The sequence below is a fragment of the Macaca mulatta genome, chromosome 20 (genome assembly GCF_049350105.2).
Source record: "Macaca mulatta isolate MMU2019108-1 chromosome 20, T2T-MMU8v2.0, whole genome shotgun sequence".
Taxonomy (NCBI): domain Eukaryota; kingdom Metazoa; phylum Chordata; class Mammalia; order Primates; family Cercopithecidae; genus Macaca; species Macaca mulatta.
Window position 1 is genome coordinate 16043673 of NC_133425.1, and position 18623 is coordinate 16062295.

General features: G+C 41.5%; 1 protein-coding gene across 16 annotated transcripts in view; it reads right to left on the reverse strand.

Annotated features, from left to right (window-relative positions):
• Positions 1-18623, reverse strand: part of PDXDC1 (pyridoxal dependent decarboxylase domain containing 1) — a 61387-nt gene that overhangs the window by 20264 nt on the left and 22500 nt on the right. For 14 of the 16 annotated variants that reach the window (XM_077987157.1, XM_077987162.1, XM_015125682.3 and 11 more), the window contains 8 exons: positions 16282-16428; positions 14053-14242; positions 11789-11857; positions 10877-10955; positions 3105-3189; positions 2157-2205; positions 1903-2004; positions 346-471 (listed from right to left, as the gene is read on the reverse strand). In XM_077987157.1, the coding sequence (XP_077843283.1) occupies positions 346-471; positions 1903-2004; positions 2157-2205; positions 3105-3189; positions 10877-10955; positions 11789-11857; positions 14053-14242; positions 16282-16428 (847 nt within the window). The remainder of the gene's footprint in view (positions 1-345; positions 472-1902; positions 2005-2156; positions 2206-3104; positions 3190-10876; positions 10956-11788; positions 11858-14052; positions 14243-16281; positions 16429-18623) is intronic. The other 2 variants (XM_077987166.1, XM_077987168.1) reach the window with 2 other exon arrangements.

The following is an 18623-nucleotide window of genomic DNA, read 5'->3' on the forward strand; positions in this document are numbered from 1 at the left end:
GCCATAGTCAGTCAATTAAGGGGAACATTTGCTCCCCACCCCTCCACCTTTTGCACCCTTCTCCACTCCTCAGAAGTCATCTGTGACTTCTTTTCTGATCCCATGCTGACAATGGTGTTCCTTTTCATCTGATTTCATCGGCACACAAATGCTGGGACAGACAACCCAGCACTTTCTCCCAGAACTCTGAACAAGAAAGATTTACATGCAGGGCAGTTAGTCACTGGCTCACAAGACAGTCAATCCAGACAACAACATTCTGGACGGAAGGTACAGAAATGAGACGTTTTTCTATCTCTGCTGTGGCCAAAGAGTCTTTCATTTAAATGTCAGGCTTCTACTCACCAGTTGACAGGCATGCTTGATCCTCTCCACAATCCCATCAAGTCCCAAGTATTGTAAAGACAACCACAGAGGCAGGGCACGGAGTTTGTCTGCGGGCTTATTTGATGTAAGACCAGCAACTAAAGTCTAAAAAAGCCAAAAGAGGTTTATTAATCAAAACCATTGCAATCTCATAATAGAACTAACCACCTACCATTTGCTACCACTTAGTATGGGCTAGATGCCATACTAGTCACTTGGCTTACATTTTCCATTTGATCTTTCAACAACTCTTAAGAGCTAAGTATTCCAGGTAACTTCACTCAGAGACCTCAGTTTGTCCAAGGGTTCACAGCTCAGGAGTGGCAATGCCAGGAAAAGCCAGTAGAAAACCCAGATGGGTCACATCCCAGAACCTAGGAGACTCCCCACTTCGAAAGTAGCTCTGAGCATCCTCAAACACCTGGCCATTATTAGCTGAGCAAGACAGCAGACAGTGTTTTAGCAGAAATCACTTAAACCTTATTTTGCATGCTGACCTATATTATCAAGAACCACACTATTTTTTTTTTTCTTTTTTGTGACAGGATTTTGTTTTCACTCTGTCGCCCATGCTGGAGTGCAGTGGTGTGATCATAGCTCACTGCAGCCTTGATCTCCAGGGCTCAATCAGCTTCCCCGCATTAGCCTCCTGAGTAGCTGGGACTACAGGCTCACACCACCATGCCTAGCTAATTCTTTAGTATTTTTCTATAGAGATGGGGTTTCGCCGTGTTGCCCAGGCTGGTCTCAAATTCCTGGGCTCAAACCATCTGCCTGCCTCAGCCTCCCAAAGTGCTGGGATTACAGGCATGAGCCACCACGCCTGGCCCACAACTACAATTAAAAAAAAAAAAAATGTGGTCGGGTGCAGTGGCTCACACCTGTAATCCCAGCACTTTGGGAGGCTGAGGCAGGCAGATCACTTGAGATCGGGAGTTCAAGACCAGCCTGACCAACATGGTAAAATCCTCTCTCTACTAAAAATACAAAATAAGCCAGATGTGGTGGCACATGCCTGTAATCCCAGCTACTTGGGAGGCTGAGGCAAGAGAATCACTTGAACCCAGGAGGTGGAGGTTGCAGTGAGCCAAGATCATCTCACCATTACACTCCAGCCTGGGTGACAGAGGGAGACTCCGTATCAAAAAAAAAAAAAAAAAAAAAAAAGTTGCAACTTATTGGACAATGTGGATCAGGAGGCTTAAAATTCCCCCACTCAGTCATTCCACATCTGGGAACCTATTCTAAGGAAATAATTAGAAATACAGAAAGACGTTCACTGCTTCACTATTTCAGTAACAAAATCTGAAAACATCCTGCGAGTTCTTAAATGGAGAATAATTAAATTGTGACAGAATATTAGGCAATCATAAAATGTCACTAAAAAAAGTCTCACAAGTTTCTCTTTTAAAAAATGAAATAGAAGTGAAATTATGGGTATTTTTCACTTTTTCCTTTATTTTTCTGTATTTTGCCCCCAAAGCCAGTAATGTGTATTAGCCACACCCACTCCCTCCCCAGGGAGGGGAAACTGACCAAGGCAGGGTCATCGTGTTTATACAGTGTCACTGCAGGAACAGCTGGCAAACCCAGCCACGGGCCAGGAGTCATCGTCATGCTGTCGCATTTGGTTGCAGCCTACCAAAACAAGAACAACTCTTCATTAGATTATCAGAATACACAAACCCAACACCCTCCTCCGTTCATAAAAACTGTGAAGAGCTATGAGGGACTGAGTGATTTTAAATTCCTTCTTAAAAACACCAATATTCAGTAAATCAACAACATACCAGCACTGATGAGGAGACATAACCCAGAGCCAATGTTGCCAGATTCACACTGGAAGAAAAAACACCAGCCTAAGAACTAATTAATGTTGCTTATTCACTATGTACTTAAAAAAATAAAGGTTGTGCTGTTGCAAGTTGACACTTAAATATCTTTTTAATGTGTTATTAGCTTTTATAACAGCAACAGAAGATGTGCTTCACACAAATGAAGGAAAATCCTGAAAATGCACTTTAATAAAAATGTGTCTCAGGAACTAACCCTGCTCATTTAGTATAATGGGAGTATTATTCTCTTTCATGGATCTCACTTTCCAGTTATCATTCTTTACTTAGGGACCAAAAAGAAACCTCCCTGTATGATGTGGTGGATATGGGCTACTCTGGCTGCCCACATCGGTTCCCCCTGCTTCTCTTAATGGCCCTCCAACAGCCTTCTGGGGCGCCACCCCCATTTCCTCCAGCAGAACATGAGCTTTGTGGGGAGGAGACACCACTATCTGCTCCAGAGGAGGGCGAAGAACCTGAACTATCAGAGGATTACTTCTCGCTGGCCACAGTGGCTGGTTCAATATGAGACTTGTTAGGACTTCCAGCTGACCACGAAGCTGGAAAGAAGGCTGGAGTTTCTGCAGCTACTTTGCACTGTAACAGGAAGATCTGTCCAGAGAGAGAGGAAACCAAGCCCAGTGCCTGTAACTGGGGGAGCAGAGGTGGGAGTAAGACACTGAATTCTAGTTGGCGTCGTGCCTGAGGCAGTCCTGGCACTGCTCTTCGTAGTTATGTGAGCCAATAAGATCTCTTTCGGCTTAAGCCAATTTGGGTTATTTTGTGATCTGTGACCCAAAGAGCCCTTCGTGATAAATGTCACCAAAATGAGAGCCTGGATGTCCAGTCCTCATGAGGACTCTGCAGGCCTGAATGGAGCCACCAGCCTGACCGCCAGCTTACCCCTCCACATGAAGCCATATGCCATACTGCTCACAGAGTTCTTTCAATCTCCCAATCTTGTCTGTGTGTCCTACTGCTGCAGTTCCTAGGATAAAACAAATCAGGGCATTAAAAGGAACAAATGTTTTCTAAGGCTTTACACCTTAAGCACTTTTATACACACTATCGCCCTAGGAGGGAAGTGACTTATTATATCCCTATTTTATTGATATTTTCTTTGTGGAAGGACTTAAAATCAGTGTTTGCAAGTTGATTTATTACAAGCTTTGAAGAGCATGTAAACTCTATTACATGTATCTAACTGTGTTATTAAAATCTTTTATATACTTATTTTCTATCCACTTGATCTGCTGACTCATGAGAAATATATTCAAATCTCCCACCAAGACTGTGGTTTGTCAATATATACTTGTGTTCCATCAGACTTTTCCTTTAGCTTTCCTTTATATATTTTAAGGTTATGTTCACAAGCACTCATAACTGTTATTTCTTTTTTTTTTTTTGAGACGGAGTCTCACTGTCGCCCAGGCTGGAGTGGCATGATCTCAGCTCTGCAGCCTCCACCTCCCAGGTTCAAGCGATTCTCTTGCCTCAGCCTCCCAAGTAGCTGGGATTACAGGCACCCGCCACCACGCCCGGCTTATTTTTTTGTATTTTTGGTAGAGATGGGGTTTCACTATGTTGGCCAGGCTGGTCTCCAACTCCTGACCTCGTGATCCGCCTGCCTCGGCCTCCCAAAGTGCTGGGATTATAGGTATGAGCCACCGTGCCCAGCAGGTATAACTGTTATTTCTTTTAGGAGATTACATCTTTCATCAATATGAAGTCTGTTTTATCCCACACTAATATTGCTATGGTACTTTCATTTTGTCAGCATTTGTCCAACATGAACTTTTCCACCTTTTTATTTTATTGTCACTTCCTGGATTATTTTGATTTAGATATGCCCTTTATAAAAATCATATAGGAGGCCTCATGCCTACAATCCAAGCACTTTGGGGGCCAAGGCAGGTGGATCACGAGGTCAGGAAATCGAGACCATCCTGGCTAAAAAATACAAGAACAAAATTAGCCGGGCGTGGTGGTGGGCGTGAACCCGGGAGGCGGAGCTTGCTGTGAGCCGAGATAGTGCCACTGCACTCCAGTCTGGGCGACAGAGTGAGATTCCATCTCAAAAAACAAACACACAAAAAAAACCATACAGATGAATTTGTTTTTTTTCTACCCAGGTTCTTTGTAATACAGAACATGCATTCTGAAGCCAGCTTAAGCATATTAAGCACTTTCAGCCACTCCCTTGGTAATTGATTACACTATAGATTTTGCTGGGGAGATCCCTTTTCAGAGAGAGCTTAGGTAAAACGTGGAGTCAGGCATTCCCCCAACCATCTTAAATTTCCAGTTAGCAGCAAGCCAACTAATAAGATCTCAAACCCTCACCAACGCCCTCAGCAAACACAGCTAAAGAAAGTGGTTCTTTTGTAAGGTCTATGCCAGGAAAATGGCTGAAAACTTTTTCCCCTCACACCTAAATCTACCTCAAATTAAAAAAAAAAAAAAAAAATCTTAACAGACATATTTAGTTTAGCTGAAACAAGATCAAACGTCAATGCATGGGCTGTGCCCCAGGCTCTTCCGGCAAAATAAAAGCGTACTGCTGTGTGCTAGTGCCTGGGTCGCATTCAGATTCTCTTTTTATATTTCTTGGCAACGTCTGGTGACCAACCCTTGAGATGTGTCTTCTGGCACCTGCAACACAGTCACACTGGCAAGTCACTCAGTCACATGCAAACTGCAGCCCCTCAGTTTATCACATGATTTATTATGGGTGAATTTGTGTTTTTAAACAACAATAAGGCAGGAAGTGATGGTTTTCCTGCTGGCAATAAAGTGAATACTTATGTGGTTTTTCTATTTTGTCTTTTTTTTTTTTTTTTTTTTGAGACAGAGTCTTGCCCTGTTGCCCAGGCTGGAGTGCAGTGGTGCGATCTCGGCTCACTGCAAGCTCCACCTCCTGGGTTCAAGTTATTCTCCTGCCTCAGGCTCCTAAGTAGCTGGGATTACAGGCGCCCACCACCACAACCGGCTAATTTTTATATTTTTAGTAGAGACAGGGTTTCACCATTTTGGCCAGGCTGGTCTCGAACTCCTGACCTCAGGTGATCTTCCTGCCTTCACCTCTCAAAGTGCTGGGATTACAGGCATGAGCCACCATACCCGGCCTAAATAAGCAGTTTTACTGTAGTTTTTTTTTTTTTTTTTTTTTTTGAGACAGTCTCGCTCTGTCGTCCAGGCTAGAGTGCAGTGGTGTAATCTTGATTCACTGCAACCTCTGCCTCCCCAGGTTCAGGCGATTCTCCTGCCTCAGCCTCTTGAGTAGCTGGGACTACAGGTGCGCACCACCACAACTGGCTAATTTTTGTATTTTTAGTAGAGACGGGGTTTCACCATACTGGTCAGGCTGGTCTTGAATTCCTGACCTTGTGATCCACCTCCCTCAGCCTCCCAAAGTGCTGGGACTACAGGCATGAGCTGCCAAGCCCGGCCTACTGCAGTATGATTTACATGCAATAAAACTCACTCATGTAAGTATACAGTACAATGAGTTTTGACAAATATATAGAGCATGTAACCACCAATATAATCAAGATTTAGAATACTTCCACCAACCCCCAAATCCCGTCAACCCTACTATAATTACCCTTTCCCCGACTCCTCACTGGCCCTGGAAAATCCTGATCTGCTTCTGTCACTGTAGTTCTTTGCCTCTTTTTTTTTTTTTTTTTAAAAACAGAGTCTCACTCTGTCACCCAGGCTGAAGTGCAGTGGCGCAGTCTCGGCTCATTGCAAGCTCCGCCTCCCGGGTTCACGCCATTCTCCTGCCTCAGCCTCCCGAGTAGCTGGGACTACAGGCAACCGCCACCACACCCGGCTAATTTATTATTATTATTATTATTATTATTATTATTATTTTAATAGAGACGGAGTCTCACTCTGTCACCCAGGCTGGAGTGCAGTGGCATGATCTCATCTCACTGCAACCTCTGCCTCCCAAGTTCATGCCATTCTCCTGCCTCAGTCTCCCGAGTAGCTGGGACTACAGGCACTCGCCACCACGCCCAGCTTATTTTTTGTATTTTTAGTGGAGACGGGGTTTCACCGTGTTAGCCAGGATGGTCTCTATCTCCTGACCTTGTAATCCACCCACCTCGGCCTCGCAAAGTGCTGGGATTAGAAGCATCAGCCACCATGCCTGGCCTAGTTTTACCTTTTATAGAATTTCTTATCAGTAGAATCATCCATTATTGTAACTTTCGTAGAATTTCTTATCAGTGGAATCATTCATTATTGTAACTTTTGAGTCTGGCTTTTTGTATATGCTTTTGAAATTCATTCACGGTAATATGTATGTCAGTAGCTCTATTTACTGCTTAGTTGTCCATGAGCTGAACATAGCACAATTTGTTTATCTGTTTATCCATTCACCAGGTGAAGGACATTGGGGTTATTTCAGTTCTGAACATTTGCATACAAGTCTTTTATTTTTTAGAGAAAAGGTCTTGCTTTGTCACCCAGGCTGGAGTGCAGTGACACTATCATAGTTCACTGCAGCTTTGACCTCTTGGGCTCAAGCAATCCACCCACCTCAGCCTCCCAAGCAGCTGGGACTACAGACGCCACGCTGGGCTAATTTTTTTCTATTTTTCGTAGATATGAGGTCATGCTATGTTGCCCAGGCTGGCCTCAAGGGATCCTCCCACCTTGGCCTGCTAAAGTGCTGGGATTACAGGCAGCATACAAGTCTCTGTGCGGAGATATGTTTTTATTACTCTTTATTATTATATGGCAATTCGATGTTTATTTTTTTTCCTAGCCAGTATAGTGACTTGAAAATTCTATGTTCAGCTTTTCGAGGAAGTGCCAAGCTTTTCCAGAGTTGCTGTAACAACGCACATCCCCTGCATTTGACACTGTATTTGCATTTCACTTGCTCCAGGTCCTCCGCATCCTCACCAGCATTTGACCTTTTTTCCTTTGAGACAGTCTCACTGTGTTACCCAGGCTGGAATACAGTAGGGCTATCTAGGGTCACTGCAACCTCCGCCTTCCAGGTTCAAGTGATTCTCCTCCCTCAGCCTCCCAAGTAGCTGGGACTACAGGCAAGTGCCACCACACCCAGCTATTTTTGTATTTTTAGTAGAGACAAAGTTTCACCACGTTAGCCAGGCTGGTCTCCAACTCCCAAACCCAGGTGATCTGCCTGCCTCAGCCTCCCAAGGTGCTGGGATTACAGGCATGAGTCACTGTGCCTGGCCTGACATTGTATTTTAAAGAATTTTTTTTTTTTTTTTTTTTTTTAAGAAAGGGTCTGATCTGTCACCTAGGCTGGGGTATGGTAGTGCAATCTTGGCTCACTGCAGCCTCTCTCTCCTGGGCTTAAGCCAATATCCCACCGCAGCCTCTCGAGTAGCTGGGACTACAGATGCACACTACCACACCTGGCTACTGTTTAGTATTTTTTGTAGAAATTTCCTAGGGGTTTCGCCATGTTGCCCAGGCTGGTCTCTAACACCTGAGGGCAAGCGATCTTGCTGTCTCAACCTCCCAAAGTGTTGGGATTACAAGCGTGAGCCACCTGTAATTTCTCCATTCTAACAGATATGTAGTAATGGCTCATGGTGATCTTAATTTGCATTTCACTAATGACTAATGATGTTAAACATCTTTTCAAGTGCTATACATTTTCATTTTCTTTGATGAAGTATGTGCTCAAATCTTCTGTTCACTGAAAAAATTGTATTGTAGGCCAGGCACAGTGGCTCACACCTGTAATCCTGGCACTTTGGGAGGCCAAGGCAGGTGGATCACCTGAGGTCAGGAGTTCAAGACCAGCCTGGCCAACACAGTGAAACCCATCTCCACTAAAAATACAAAAAAAATTAGCTAGGTGTGGTGGCGCATGCCTGTAATCCCAGCTACTTGGGAGGCTAAAGCAGAAGAATCGCTGGAACCCGGGAGGTGGAGCAGTGAGCCAAGATTGCACCACTGCACTCCAGTCTGGGAAACAGAATGAGACTCCATCTCAAAAAAAAAAAAAAAAAAAAACAAATTGTATTGCTAGTCTCCTTATTGAGTTGTAACAGTTCTTTATATATTTTGGATACAAGTTATTTGTCAAACAAATGTTTTGTAGCTTCTTGGGAAAAGAATGAAAAAGAAATTTTAAAAGATGACAGGCCTGGGACAGTGGTTAGCTAGGTGTGGTGGCTCATGCCTGTAATCCCATCACTTTGGGAGGCCAAGGCAGGTGGATCACCTAAGGTCAGGAGTTTGAGACCAGCCTGGCCAACGTGGAGAAATCCCATCTCTACTAAAAATACAAAAATATTTTGTATTTTACAGGCGTGGTGGCGTGTGCCTGTAATCCCAGGTACTCGGGAGGCTGAGGCAGGCGAATCACTTGAACCCGGGAGGTGGAGGTTGCAGTGAGCCAAGGTTGTACCACCACACCCCAGCCTGGGCAGCAGAGCAAAACTCCATCTCAAAAAAATAAAAAAGACAAAAAAAAAAAAAAAGAGAAGTAAGAAAAAACTGTTTCGCAAATATTTCTCTCAGTCTGTAACTTACCTTTCATCTTACTAGGGGCTTTCAAACAGTGAATGCTTTTAATTTTTGATAAAGTACAATTTATGGTTCACATATTCTATGTCCTAAGAAATGTAACCTAAGATCACAAAGATCTGTTGTATTTTCTTCAAGACATTTTATTGTCTTAGGTCTATGCTTAGGTTGATGAACCATTTATAGTTAATATTTATATATACAGAGAATAAGATAAGGGTTAAGATTCAGTTGTTGGCCGGGCGCGGTGGCTCAAGCCTGTAATCCCAGCACTTTGGGAGGCCGAGACGGGCGGATCACGAGGTCAGGAGATCGAGACCATCCTGGCTAACACAATGAAACCCCGTCTCTACTAAAAATACAAAAAAAAATTAGCCGGGCGAGGTGGCGGGCGCCTGTAGTCCCAGCTACTCGGGAGGCTGAGGCAGGAGAATGGCGTAAACCCGGGAGGCGGAGCTTGCAGTGAGCCGAGATAGCGCCACTGCACTCCAGCCTGGGCGACAGAGCGAGACTCCGTCTCAAAAAAAAAAAAAAAAAAAAAAGATTCAGTTGTTTTCCATATGGCTATTCAAGCTCTAAGACCACTGATGGAAAAAGACTGTCCTTTCTCCCTTGAATTACCTGGGCATCTGTAAAAACCTGAAGTGACCATATATGTCACATGAGTCTATTTCTGAATTCTCTATTTTCTTTGGCCAATCTCACATAGTCTTACTTGTAGCTTTATAGGAAGTCTTGAAGTACGACAAGATAAGTCTTCCAATTTTGTTCTTTCTCAAAATTCTTTGGGCTATTCCTAGATCCCTCGTATTTCTATATAAACTTTAGAATTAGCTCATCAATTTCTATAAGAAATTTCAGCCTGTTGAGATTTTAAGAGGGACTGCATTGAATCTATAGATTAGTTTGGGAAGAACTGACCTAATACTTAGTCTTCCAACCCATGTATATGGCATATCGTTTTTGGGTCTTCTTGAATTTCCCTCAGTAACATTCTTAGTTTTCAACGTATAGATCTTGCATATATTTTGTTAAATTTATCCATAAATTTTTCATGTTTTTTGATCCTACTATAAATGACATTTAAAATTCAATTTCCAATTGTTCTTTGCTAGTATATAAAAATCCAGAAAATGGTTTAGATTTGATAATTAGTTCCAGTAGTTTTTCTTTAGTTTTCTATCTATACAATCATGCCTGCAAACCAAGTTTTACTTCTTCCTTTCTAATCTATATGTCAGTTATTTTTTTTACCTTATTGCACTGTCTTAGATTTCAAGTATGATGCTGAATATGATAAATGGAGCAGAAAGTGGTAGTTGCTCTGCCGCCTATAAGGTAGATATTTAAGTGTCACATTTAATATATTTTCTTGTTTAATTTTTACAACAATCTTACAATGTCAGTACAATTATTTTTATTTATTTATTGAGATGGAGTCTTGCTGTGTTACCCAGGCTGGTATTGAACTTCTGGGCTTAAGCCAACATCTTGCTTGTCTCCTGAGTAGGGGACTATAGGCACGTGCCACCACACCTGGCTTAAATGTGTCATTTAAAAATTCAGGCCAGACACAGTGGCTCATGCCTGTAATCCCAGCAATTTGGGAGGCTGAGGTAGGTGGATCACCTGAGGTCAGGAGTTCGAGACCAGCCTGGCCAACATAGTGAAACCCTGTCTCTACTAAAAATACAAGAAATTAGCCAGATGTGGTACCACGCACCTGTAATCCCAGCAACTCAGGAGGTTGAGGCAGGAGAAACACTTGAACCTGGGAGGCAGAGATTGCAGTGAGGTGAGATTCTGCCACTGTACTCCAGCCTGGGCAACAGAGTGAGACTGTCCCAAAAAAGTAAAATAAAATTCAGTTTAGAGCAGAGAAAGGAAGTACATGAAGGAGAAGATAGAGAAGCATTTACAATCTAAATGAAAAGGTATACACACACATAAAATAACTTCCAAAACAAACCGATGATTAAAGAAAATCTAATGAGCCAACTTCACTCTTACAGTTTTTGCTACAATGTGGATACGGACTATCTTAAACATGCGGCACACACACATTTCTTAAGACTTTATCTTTTATAGGCTGAGGACTTAGTCTTACTTCTGTATATTCAAAATGGTAGATTCAGCATCATGCTACCTACCTGCATTTGCGACAAGCAACAGGGGCAGTCTTCCTCGCTCTATGTCATCTTTAATCATTTTCTCCAGGAAGGCAACATCCTGGAACCAAAACAAACCATTAAAAAATGAGGCGCCCGGTATAAAAGCTATAAAATGAAAAATTATGACTTACAAAAGAAGCAGGTAACTCTCAAAAATAATGTCAAATCAATTCTTACTCTTGACAATTTTTCTGTTTTCTCTCATCATAGATGTGAAAATCAAATAGTTTTCCTTGAAGACTAGAAAAATCAGTTAAACAAGATTAAAGGTAAAAACTGTACATATGCAGGAACATTTCTTTGGTTTTAAACATTTACATTTAAATGAAATGTTCTCTCAACTCCCCTGTAACAGCCAAGAATGTATCTCTACTATTACTCATTGACGTACCTGAACTAGAAAATAAAACTACCTTGACAAAAGAAATACAAAACTCTAAAATCCATCCCTTCATTTTCCTTTCGGAATCATTAAGGAGAGATTTATCACCTGCATGTCTGAAAATAAGCAGAACTCAATTCCACGATGACAATGAAGAACCTCATTTTCAAAATCTGCCCATTCATAAATCCAGGCAACAGTGCTAACTCATTAAAAGTACGAGCTTTAGAAGAAATTTCTGGTGCTTAATTGAGCTGCTACGTTTCTACTTAAAGCAGGTGATACAGTAATTACAAGACTCCTTAAAAGCCAGGTGCTCCTGACCTATATACGAACCAACCTACATGGACATTCACATATTAACAGAAGCATGTATTACATAAAGCAAGGATCCAAGCAATACATGAGTAAGCTACTAATTATCTGGAGGCCAGCAAACAGAACTTCATTTGAAAGGCAGTTTCAAAACACAATCCCACATGATTTTACAAACCAGAAGTAAAACTCACCATCTGATGCTGGGATCCAAACATAGTGTTACAGGGTACACGGCACAAGCAGGGGAAGGGCAAGCCGAGCTGCAGGAAGAAACACATGACTTAACAAGAAAGCTCTCTGCACCATTCACTTCAGATTGTGAAAGGCTGTAGCTCTAAGACAAGCCATGATTATTCTAAGAAATCTCTCTCCTTAGGAATTCTTAATATTATAAATCAATGTAAAAGTACATTTAGAAAGCCAAGCCAAAAACAAAAGGTGAATTTCCAAGTGCCTTATAAGAGGATACAATGTAAAATTTTCTAAATGAGTCAAGTTACTATCTTTGGTATATTCTAGAATATACCAGAAACACTTTGGCAAACACGGAAACAACTGGGTCGTAAGCATTTTCGTGGGGGTAATTTTGGATTCTTTCTCCAAGCATTACTGGTAAATAACACCAGCTGAAGGCATTCAAAGAACAGTATCTTATTTTTGGGTCCACCCACACCCAAAAAGTAATAAATATGGATTAGCAGATGCACATTTCTCAAGAGAAGTGAAGTCAGTGTTATGCATAGACACAGTGATTGTCAACTTAATTTTATATTCTTAATGTTTAGCTTCCAAGTCCTTGAGGAGTTTACAGTTTTAGGAATTGTAAACAGTTGCAACATATTGTTCTGTATGACTAAGACTTGGTAGCTTTCAGAGACCAAAAATTTAATAAGCACATTTTTATCCTTAAAGGATTAAAAATTATGAATGTGACACCCAAGTAAAATAAATCATCAAAAAAATACAGGTATTAAAAGTGAAAATGCCTAGCCCCCTACCCTATAAGCCAGCAATCCACCCGTTAACAGTTTAATACATAACCTTTCAGATATTTTCTAGGTATAAAATTATGTCTTTTTCTAGGTACAAAAACATAGCTATAAAGGATACACACACTTTAAAAGACATGAACATAACCATGTTACATATGCTGCTCTGCCAGCTGCAGTTCTCAACAGAACACTCTTTCACACATCTTTTGAAGGTCAGACTGTTGACCCCAAACAGCCTTGTGTCCCCAAGAGCCTGGCTTGCAGTAGACACTTAAGTAATTCCTTTCACGTTTCAGAGGATTATTATTAAACTCCCCATTTTGTACACCCTCAAGAAGAGGACATAATTTCTTGCCACCAGTGATCACAGCTCAGAATCAATTTAAAAATCACTGAGTGTCTCCCAAACATACCCCTGGGACTCCTACAGCTTACAAAAGAGGAACACTCCAACCCTATGGGTTTTGCTTTCAAACGTTCTTGGTAAAGAAGGTTAACAGTGTCTTATCTCGATGTAGTCCCCCCAGTTGGGCTAGAAGCACCATGAACTTTAAATATAGTCATGCTCAGCCAGGTGCGGTGGCTCATGCCTGTAATCCCAGCATTTTGGGAGGCTGAGGTGGGCAGATCACAAGGTCAGGAGATTGAGACCATCCTGGCTAACACAGTAAAATCCTGTCTCTACTAAAAAAATACAAAAAAATTAGCTGGGCGTGGTGGCAGGCGCTTGTAGTCCCAGCTACTTGGGAGGTTGAGGCAGGAGAATGACGTGAACCCAGGAGGTGGAGCTTGCAATGAGCCGAGATTGCATCACTGCACTCCAGCCTGGGTAACAGAGCGAGACTCCGTCTCAAAAAAACAAAAAAACAAAAACAAAAACAAAAAAAAAAACAGTCATGCTCTTTGATCCAGCAATTCTAGACTGACTCTGAAAATCCATCTGAGGACCATAACCCTAAATAAAATACAGAAAGAGCTTTATGCACAGAGAAGTCCCTAACAGCACTACACAAAGAGCATTACCTGAAAATGGTCACAGAAAGCAAGAGAATGCAAACACTATTTTCCAAAAAAGCAACAGTTAATTACTATATATTCACTTGAAGAAATACCATAAAGGCATTAAAAATAAACTATACTTTGAAAAATTATTATTAAAATGATATATTCTTGTTTTAACAGTAAGTGAAAAGAGCCAGATACAACCATATAAACACAAACACACCCCCTTCGAGTAAAGTCTGGGAAGAAAGAGAAAATGTTGACTGTGGTTGCCCTTGGGTAATCTACCACATATTCTTTATTTCTAAATTCAGTAATTTTTACAAATATGACAAAAGCATATAAGACCATCTTTCTTTTAACTCAATAAGAACAGCAACTAGAGAAATGGGTCAACTTTAAAAATTTCAGGGCAAAAGAAGACTTTATTTCTTTAAAATAGCCACCTGATAACACATTACCTGATTACAAAGGTATTGGCCCAGGCCAGGTCTAGCAGCAGCACTAAGATATATGACAGGCTTCTTGTTATATAACACATTGAAGCCATCCACTACGAAGTCTTCATATCGAGAATGAATGGCAAGCCTACATATCTTTGCAAGTCCTTCTCTTTCCTCTTCATGGAAATAAGCACAGCCATTTTCATATCTGTTAAGAGATACATATGAATATGCTCTTATTTCTAGTTAAGGATTGTATAAGTGAACCTTAATAATCATGGAGACAATTCTTTTCTCAAGCTAGGAATTGTCACTTATATTAGGCAGAGAGGACAGGAATGCGAAAAATCCTCATAGATGGCTGACACCTCATTACAGCTAGGGTTACCAAGCAGCAAGACAATAACCCTCCATCCATACCCAATTCCATAAAGAGTAGAAACCAAAAACAAGTAGAGACCAGGAGTTCCCAGATATAAGAAGCCTGAAGATCATGGTTCTGGTTTATTATGAACTAAAGCCAGCACTGGATAACACAGGCATAGTTCATAGCCGAGTTTCAGCCCTAAAACATCCAAAGTAAATAAAACTGTCAAAAATGCTAGTCAGAGGCTGGGTGTGGTGGCTCACACCTGTAATCTCAGCACTTTGGGAGGCCAAGGCAGGCGGATCACCTGACGTCAGGAGTTCGAGACTAGCCTGGCCAACATGGTGAAACCCCGTCTCTACGAATTGCCAGCTGTGATGGAGTGCCTGTAGTCCCAGCTACTCAGTAGACTGAGGCAGGAGAATTGCTTGAACCTGGGAGGTGGAAGGTGCAGTGAGCCAAGATTGTGCCATTGCACTCCAGCCTGGGTGACAGAGCGAGATTCCGTCTCAAAAAAAAAAGCTAGTCAGACTAACTTTTGGTTTTACTATAATCTGCTGAGGTTCCATCTCCTAGAGGAGGAGGGACAATTTCAACTACAGGCATTAGATTTTTACTAGAACAACAGAACACTGCTCCTTTAATAAAGTTGGGGAAACTTATACTCCTGCTTGGCCAAGTTCTTTCCCAACACTGAAAGTGAGGTTCTCTCAAGTTAAATGTCTCAAGTTAGGCAAACATTCCTTCTCCATAAAAGTAACAGCATAAACCCAATACCACTAGTCCTATGTCTCCTACTGAATGCTCATCTGTTGTAATTCCTTAATATTGCTAGGATTATCACAGAATAAAACAAATTTCAATTTCATAGCACATATTCATCTTCCTTATGAGAGTTTTCTTTTTTTTTTTTTTTTTGAGACGGAGTCTCGCTCTGTCACCCAGGCCAGAGTGCAGTGCCTCAGCCTCCCGAGTAGCTGGGACTACAGGCGTCCACTACCAAGCCCGGCTAATTTTTTTGTATTTTTATTAGAGACGGGGTTTCGCCGTGTTAACCAGAATGGTCTCGATTTCCTCACCTTGTGATCCGCCCACCTCAGCCTCCCAAAGTGCTGGGATTACAGGCATGAGCCACTGCACCTGGCCTTAAGAGTTTTTTCTTTCTAATAAAACACAAGCTAATATTTTCAAAGCACAGCTGGCCCTCCGAACCTGTGGGTTCTGCATCTGTGGATTCAACCAACCATGAGTAAAAAATCTTCAGAAATTTAAAAAGATGGGTGCATCTGTACTGAATATCTAGACTTTTTTCCTTGTCATTATTCCCTAAACAATACAGTGTAACAACTGTTTACACAGCATTTACATCATATTAGGTATTATGTGTAATCAAGAGATTAAAGTATATGCAAAGATGTGCCTAAATTATATGCAAATACTGTGCTATTTTACATAAGGGATTTGAGCATCCATTAATTTTTTTATCCATGGGGTGACGATGGGAGGTCCAGAACCAATCCCCCAAGGACACCCAAGGATAAGGGACAATGGTATTTGAATCTAGATCATTGCTCTATCTTCTACTGACATGTGCCAATTAGATACCCCACAAATAAATAACTGCTCACCCTATCAAACACATATGTGCTTCTATTCTCACATGTGTTAGTCTATTAGCTCATTTAATCCTCACAACACTTCTATGAAATAGGTATTAATACTATCCCCATCTAACAGATGATGAAACAGGCATTGAGAGGTTAAACACTCCTTCCAAGAAGGAGGAAATCTGAACCCAAGTAGTACAGCTCCAGAAAAAAGATCTTTCCGACTATACCCAACTCATAAAAGTCTTCACTGGAAACTCATCATGTCTTTACCTGAAAATTCTGCATAGCCACAAGGTGGTATCTGAAAGTATCCTAGTTGTAAGTTTTCTCAGTTTCTCTTTGTCCAGCGTTGAAATATAAGCTCCGAGACTATGTCCCAGCAAAGCCATATGACCTTGTTCTCCAATATTTTGGATTCTATTAAGCAAAGTCAAAGTATTAGAGTCAAACCATAAAAAAGGACATAGAACTTAGAGACACAGAATTCCACAGAAATATCTGTCAGATGTGAAATCTACTTAATGGCCCAGAAAGCAAATGAAAATTCAATGCATATACAGTATTGATAGTCTGGTGAGAATTTTCTCTTTTTTGAGACGGAGAAAAATATATATATATATATTTTTTTCTGAGACGGAGTCTCCCTCTTGATGCTCAGGCTGGGGTGCAGTGGTGCAATCTTGGCTCACTACAACCTCCACCTCCTGGGTTCACGTGATTCTCTGGTCTCAGCCTCCCGAGTAGCTGGAATTACAGGCGCCCACACTAAGCCTGGCTAATTTTTTGTATTTTTAGTAGAGATGGGGTTTCACATGTTGGCTAGGCTGCTCTTGAACTCCTGACTTCAAGTGATCCACCTGCCTTGGCCCCCCAAAGTGCTGGGATTACAGGCATGAACCACTGCACCTGGCCAGAAAAATATTTTTATAATTTGAGTTCCGGGAGGTAAATATCCCTTTTTAAATTGAGTACCTACAAACTGTTTTAAAATAATTTCCTATTAAAATATTTTAAAAATTAAATACCTGCCTTAAGAATTATGGAGGGTAGAGCTAAGGTAAAATGAGCTGAAAGCATTTTTTAAAGAATGAAATCCTGGCCAGGCACGGTGGCTCATGCCTGTAATCCCAGCACTTTGGGAGGCTGAGGCAGGCGGATCATGAGGTCAGGAGATCAAGACCATCCTGGCTAACACAGTGAAACCCCATCTCTACTAAAAATACAAAAAAATTAGCCGGGCATGGTGGTGGACACCTGTAACAGCTACTAGGGAGGCTGAGGCAGGAAAATGGAGTGAACCCGGGAGGCAGAGGTTGAAGTGAGCCAAAATGGCACCACTGTACTCCAGCCTGGGTGACAGAGTAAGAATCCATCTCAAAAAAGAAAAAAAAAAAAGAATTAATTCCCAAGTCTCTACATCAAATAGGATTTATTGCAATAATATAGCAAATTCATGGGGGACTAGGTATTATTTTATATACAATTAAAATTGATTATATAAAATGTTTTATATATACTTGAAACTAATTTCCCTTATGAAGAATAACTGTAAAAAAGAAGGAATAAGTTCACAATTGTTAACTGTAAATAATAAGAAAAAGACAACCTAGGATCATGGGCAACAGACAGTTCCTAGAAATATAAATGGGTCTTAAAACATACAAAAAGACACTTCACTTGGTTCACTTGGTTCATAATAAAAAAAAAACCCGCAAATTCAAATTATGCTGAAATACCATTTCTCACTTATCGGATTTCTCATCAGAATATCACTTATCAACGATCCTTCAGTCTGATAATGCCTTTGCAGGTGAAAGTGTGGAAATAAAGTACTCTCATACATTGCTGGAGGGACTGCTAAATGTCACAACTCCACGGAGGGAAATTTGGCGGGATCTATCAAAATTACAACAGCACACACTGTCTGAGATACCAACCCCATTTTCAGGACTTTGTCCTCCAGACACTTGCTTCTATAAGAAGTGACACATGGCCGGGCGCGGTGGCTCAAGCCTGTAATCCCAGCACTTTGGGAGGCCGAGACGGGCGGATCACGAGGTCAGGAGATCGAGAGACGATCCCGGCTAACACGGTGAAACCCCGTCTCTACTAAAAAATACAAAAAAATAGCCGGGCGAGGTGGCGGGCGCCTGTAGTCCCAGCTACTCGGGAGGCTGAGGCAGGAGAATGGCGTAAACCCGGGAGGCGGAGCTTGCAGTGAGCTGAGATCCGGCCACTGCACTCCAGCCTGGGTGACAGAGCAAGACTCCGTCTCAAAAAAAAAAAAAAAAAAAAAAAAAAAAGAAGTGACACATGTCGAAAGTTGTTTGCTGCAGCAATGTTTGTAACAGTGCAACATGACAGGGGACCAATAAAATAAAATACGGTTCATCTGTTCACAGTAAAATACATAGCTCTGACAAAGGAGAAAGCTCCTGTGCATTAATATGCAGTGAGCTCCAAGACATAAGTGAAAAAATGCAAGGTGCAGAACATGTGCGCAGTAATTATGTATTAGGGTGGGCATGGACATTTTGCTTGTGTATAATACATATAAAATCTCTCTGGAAGAATACACAAGAAACTGGTAATGTCTGTCTCTAGAGAAGAAA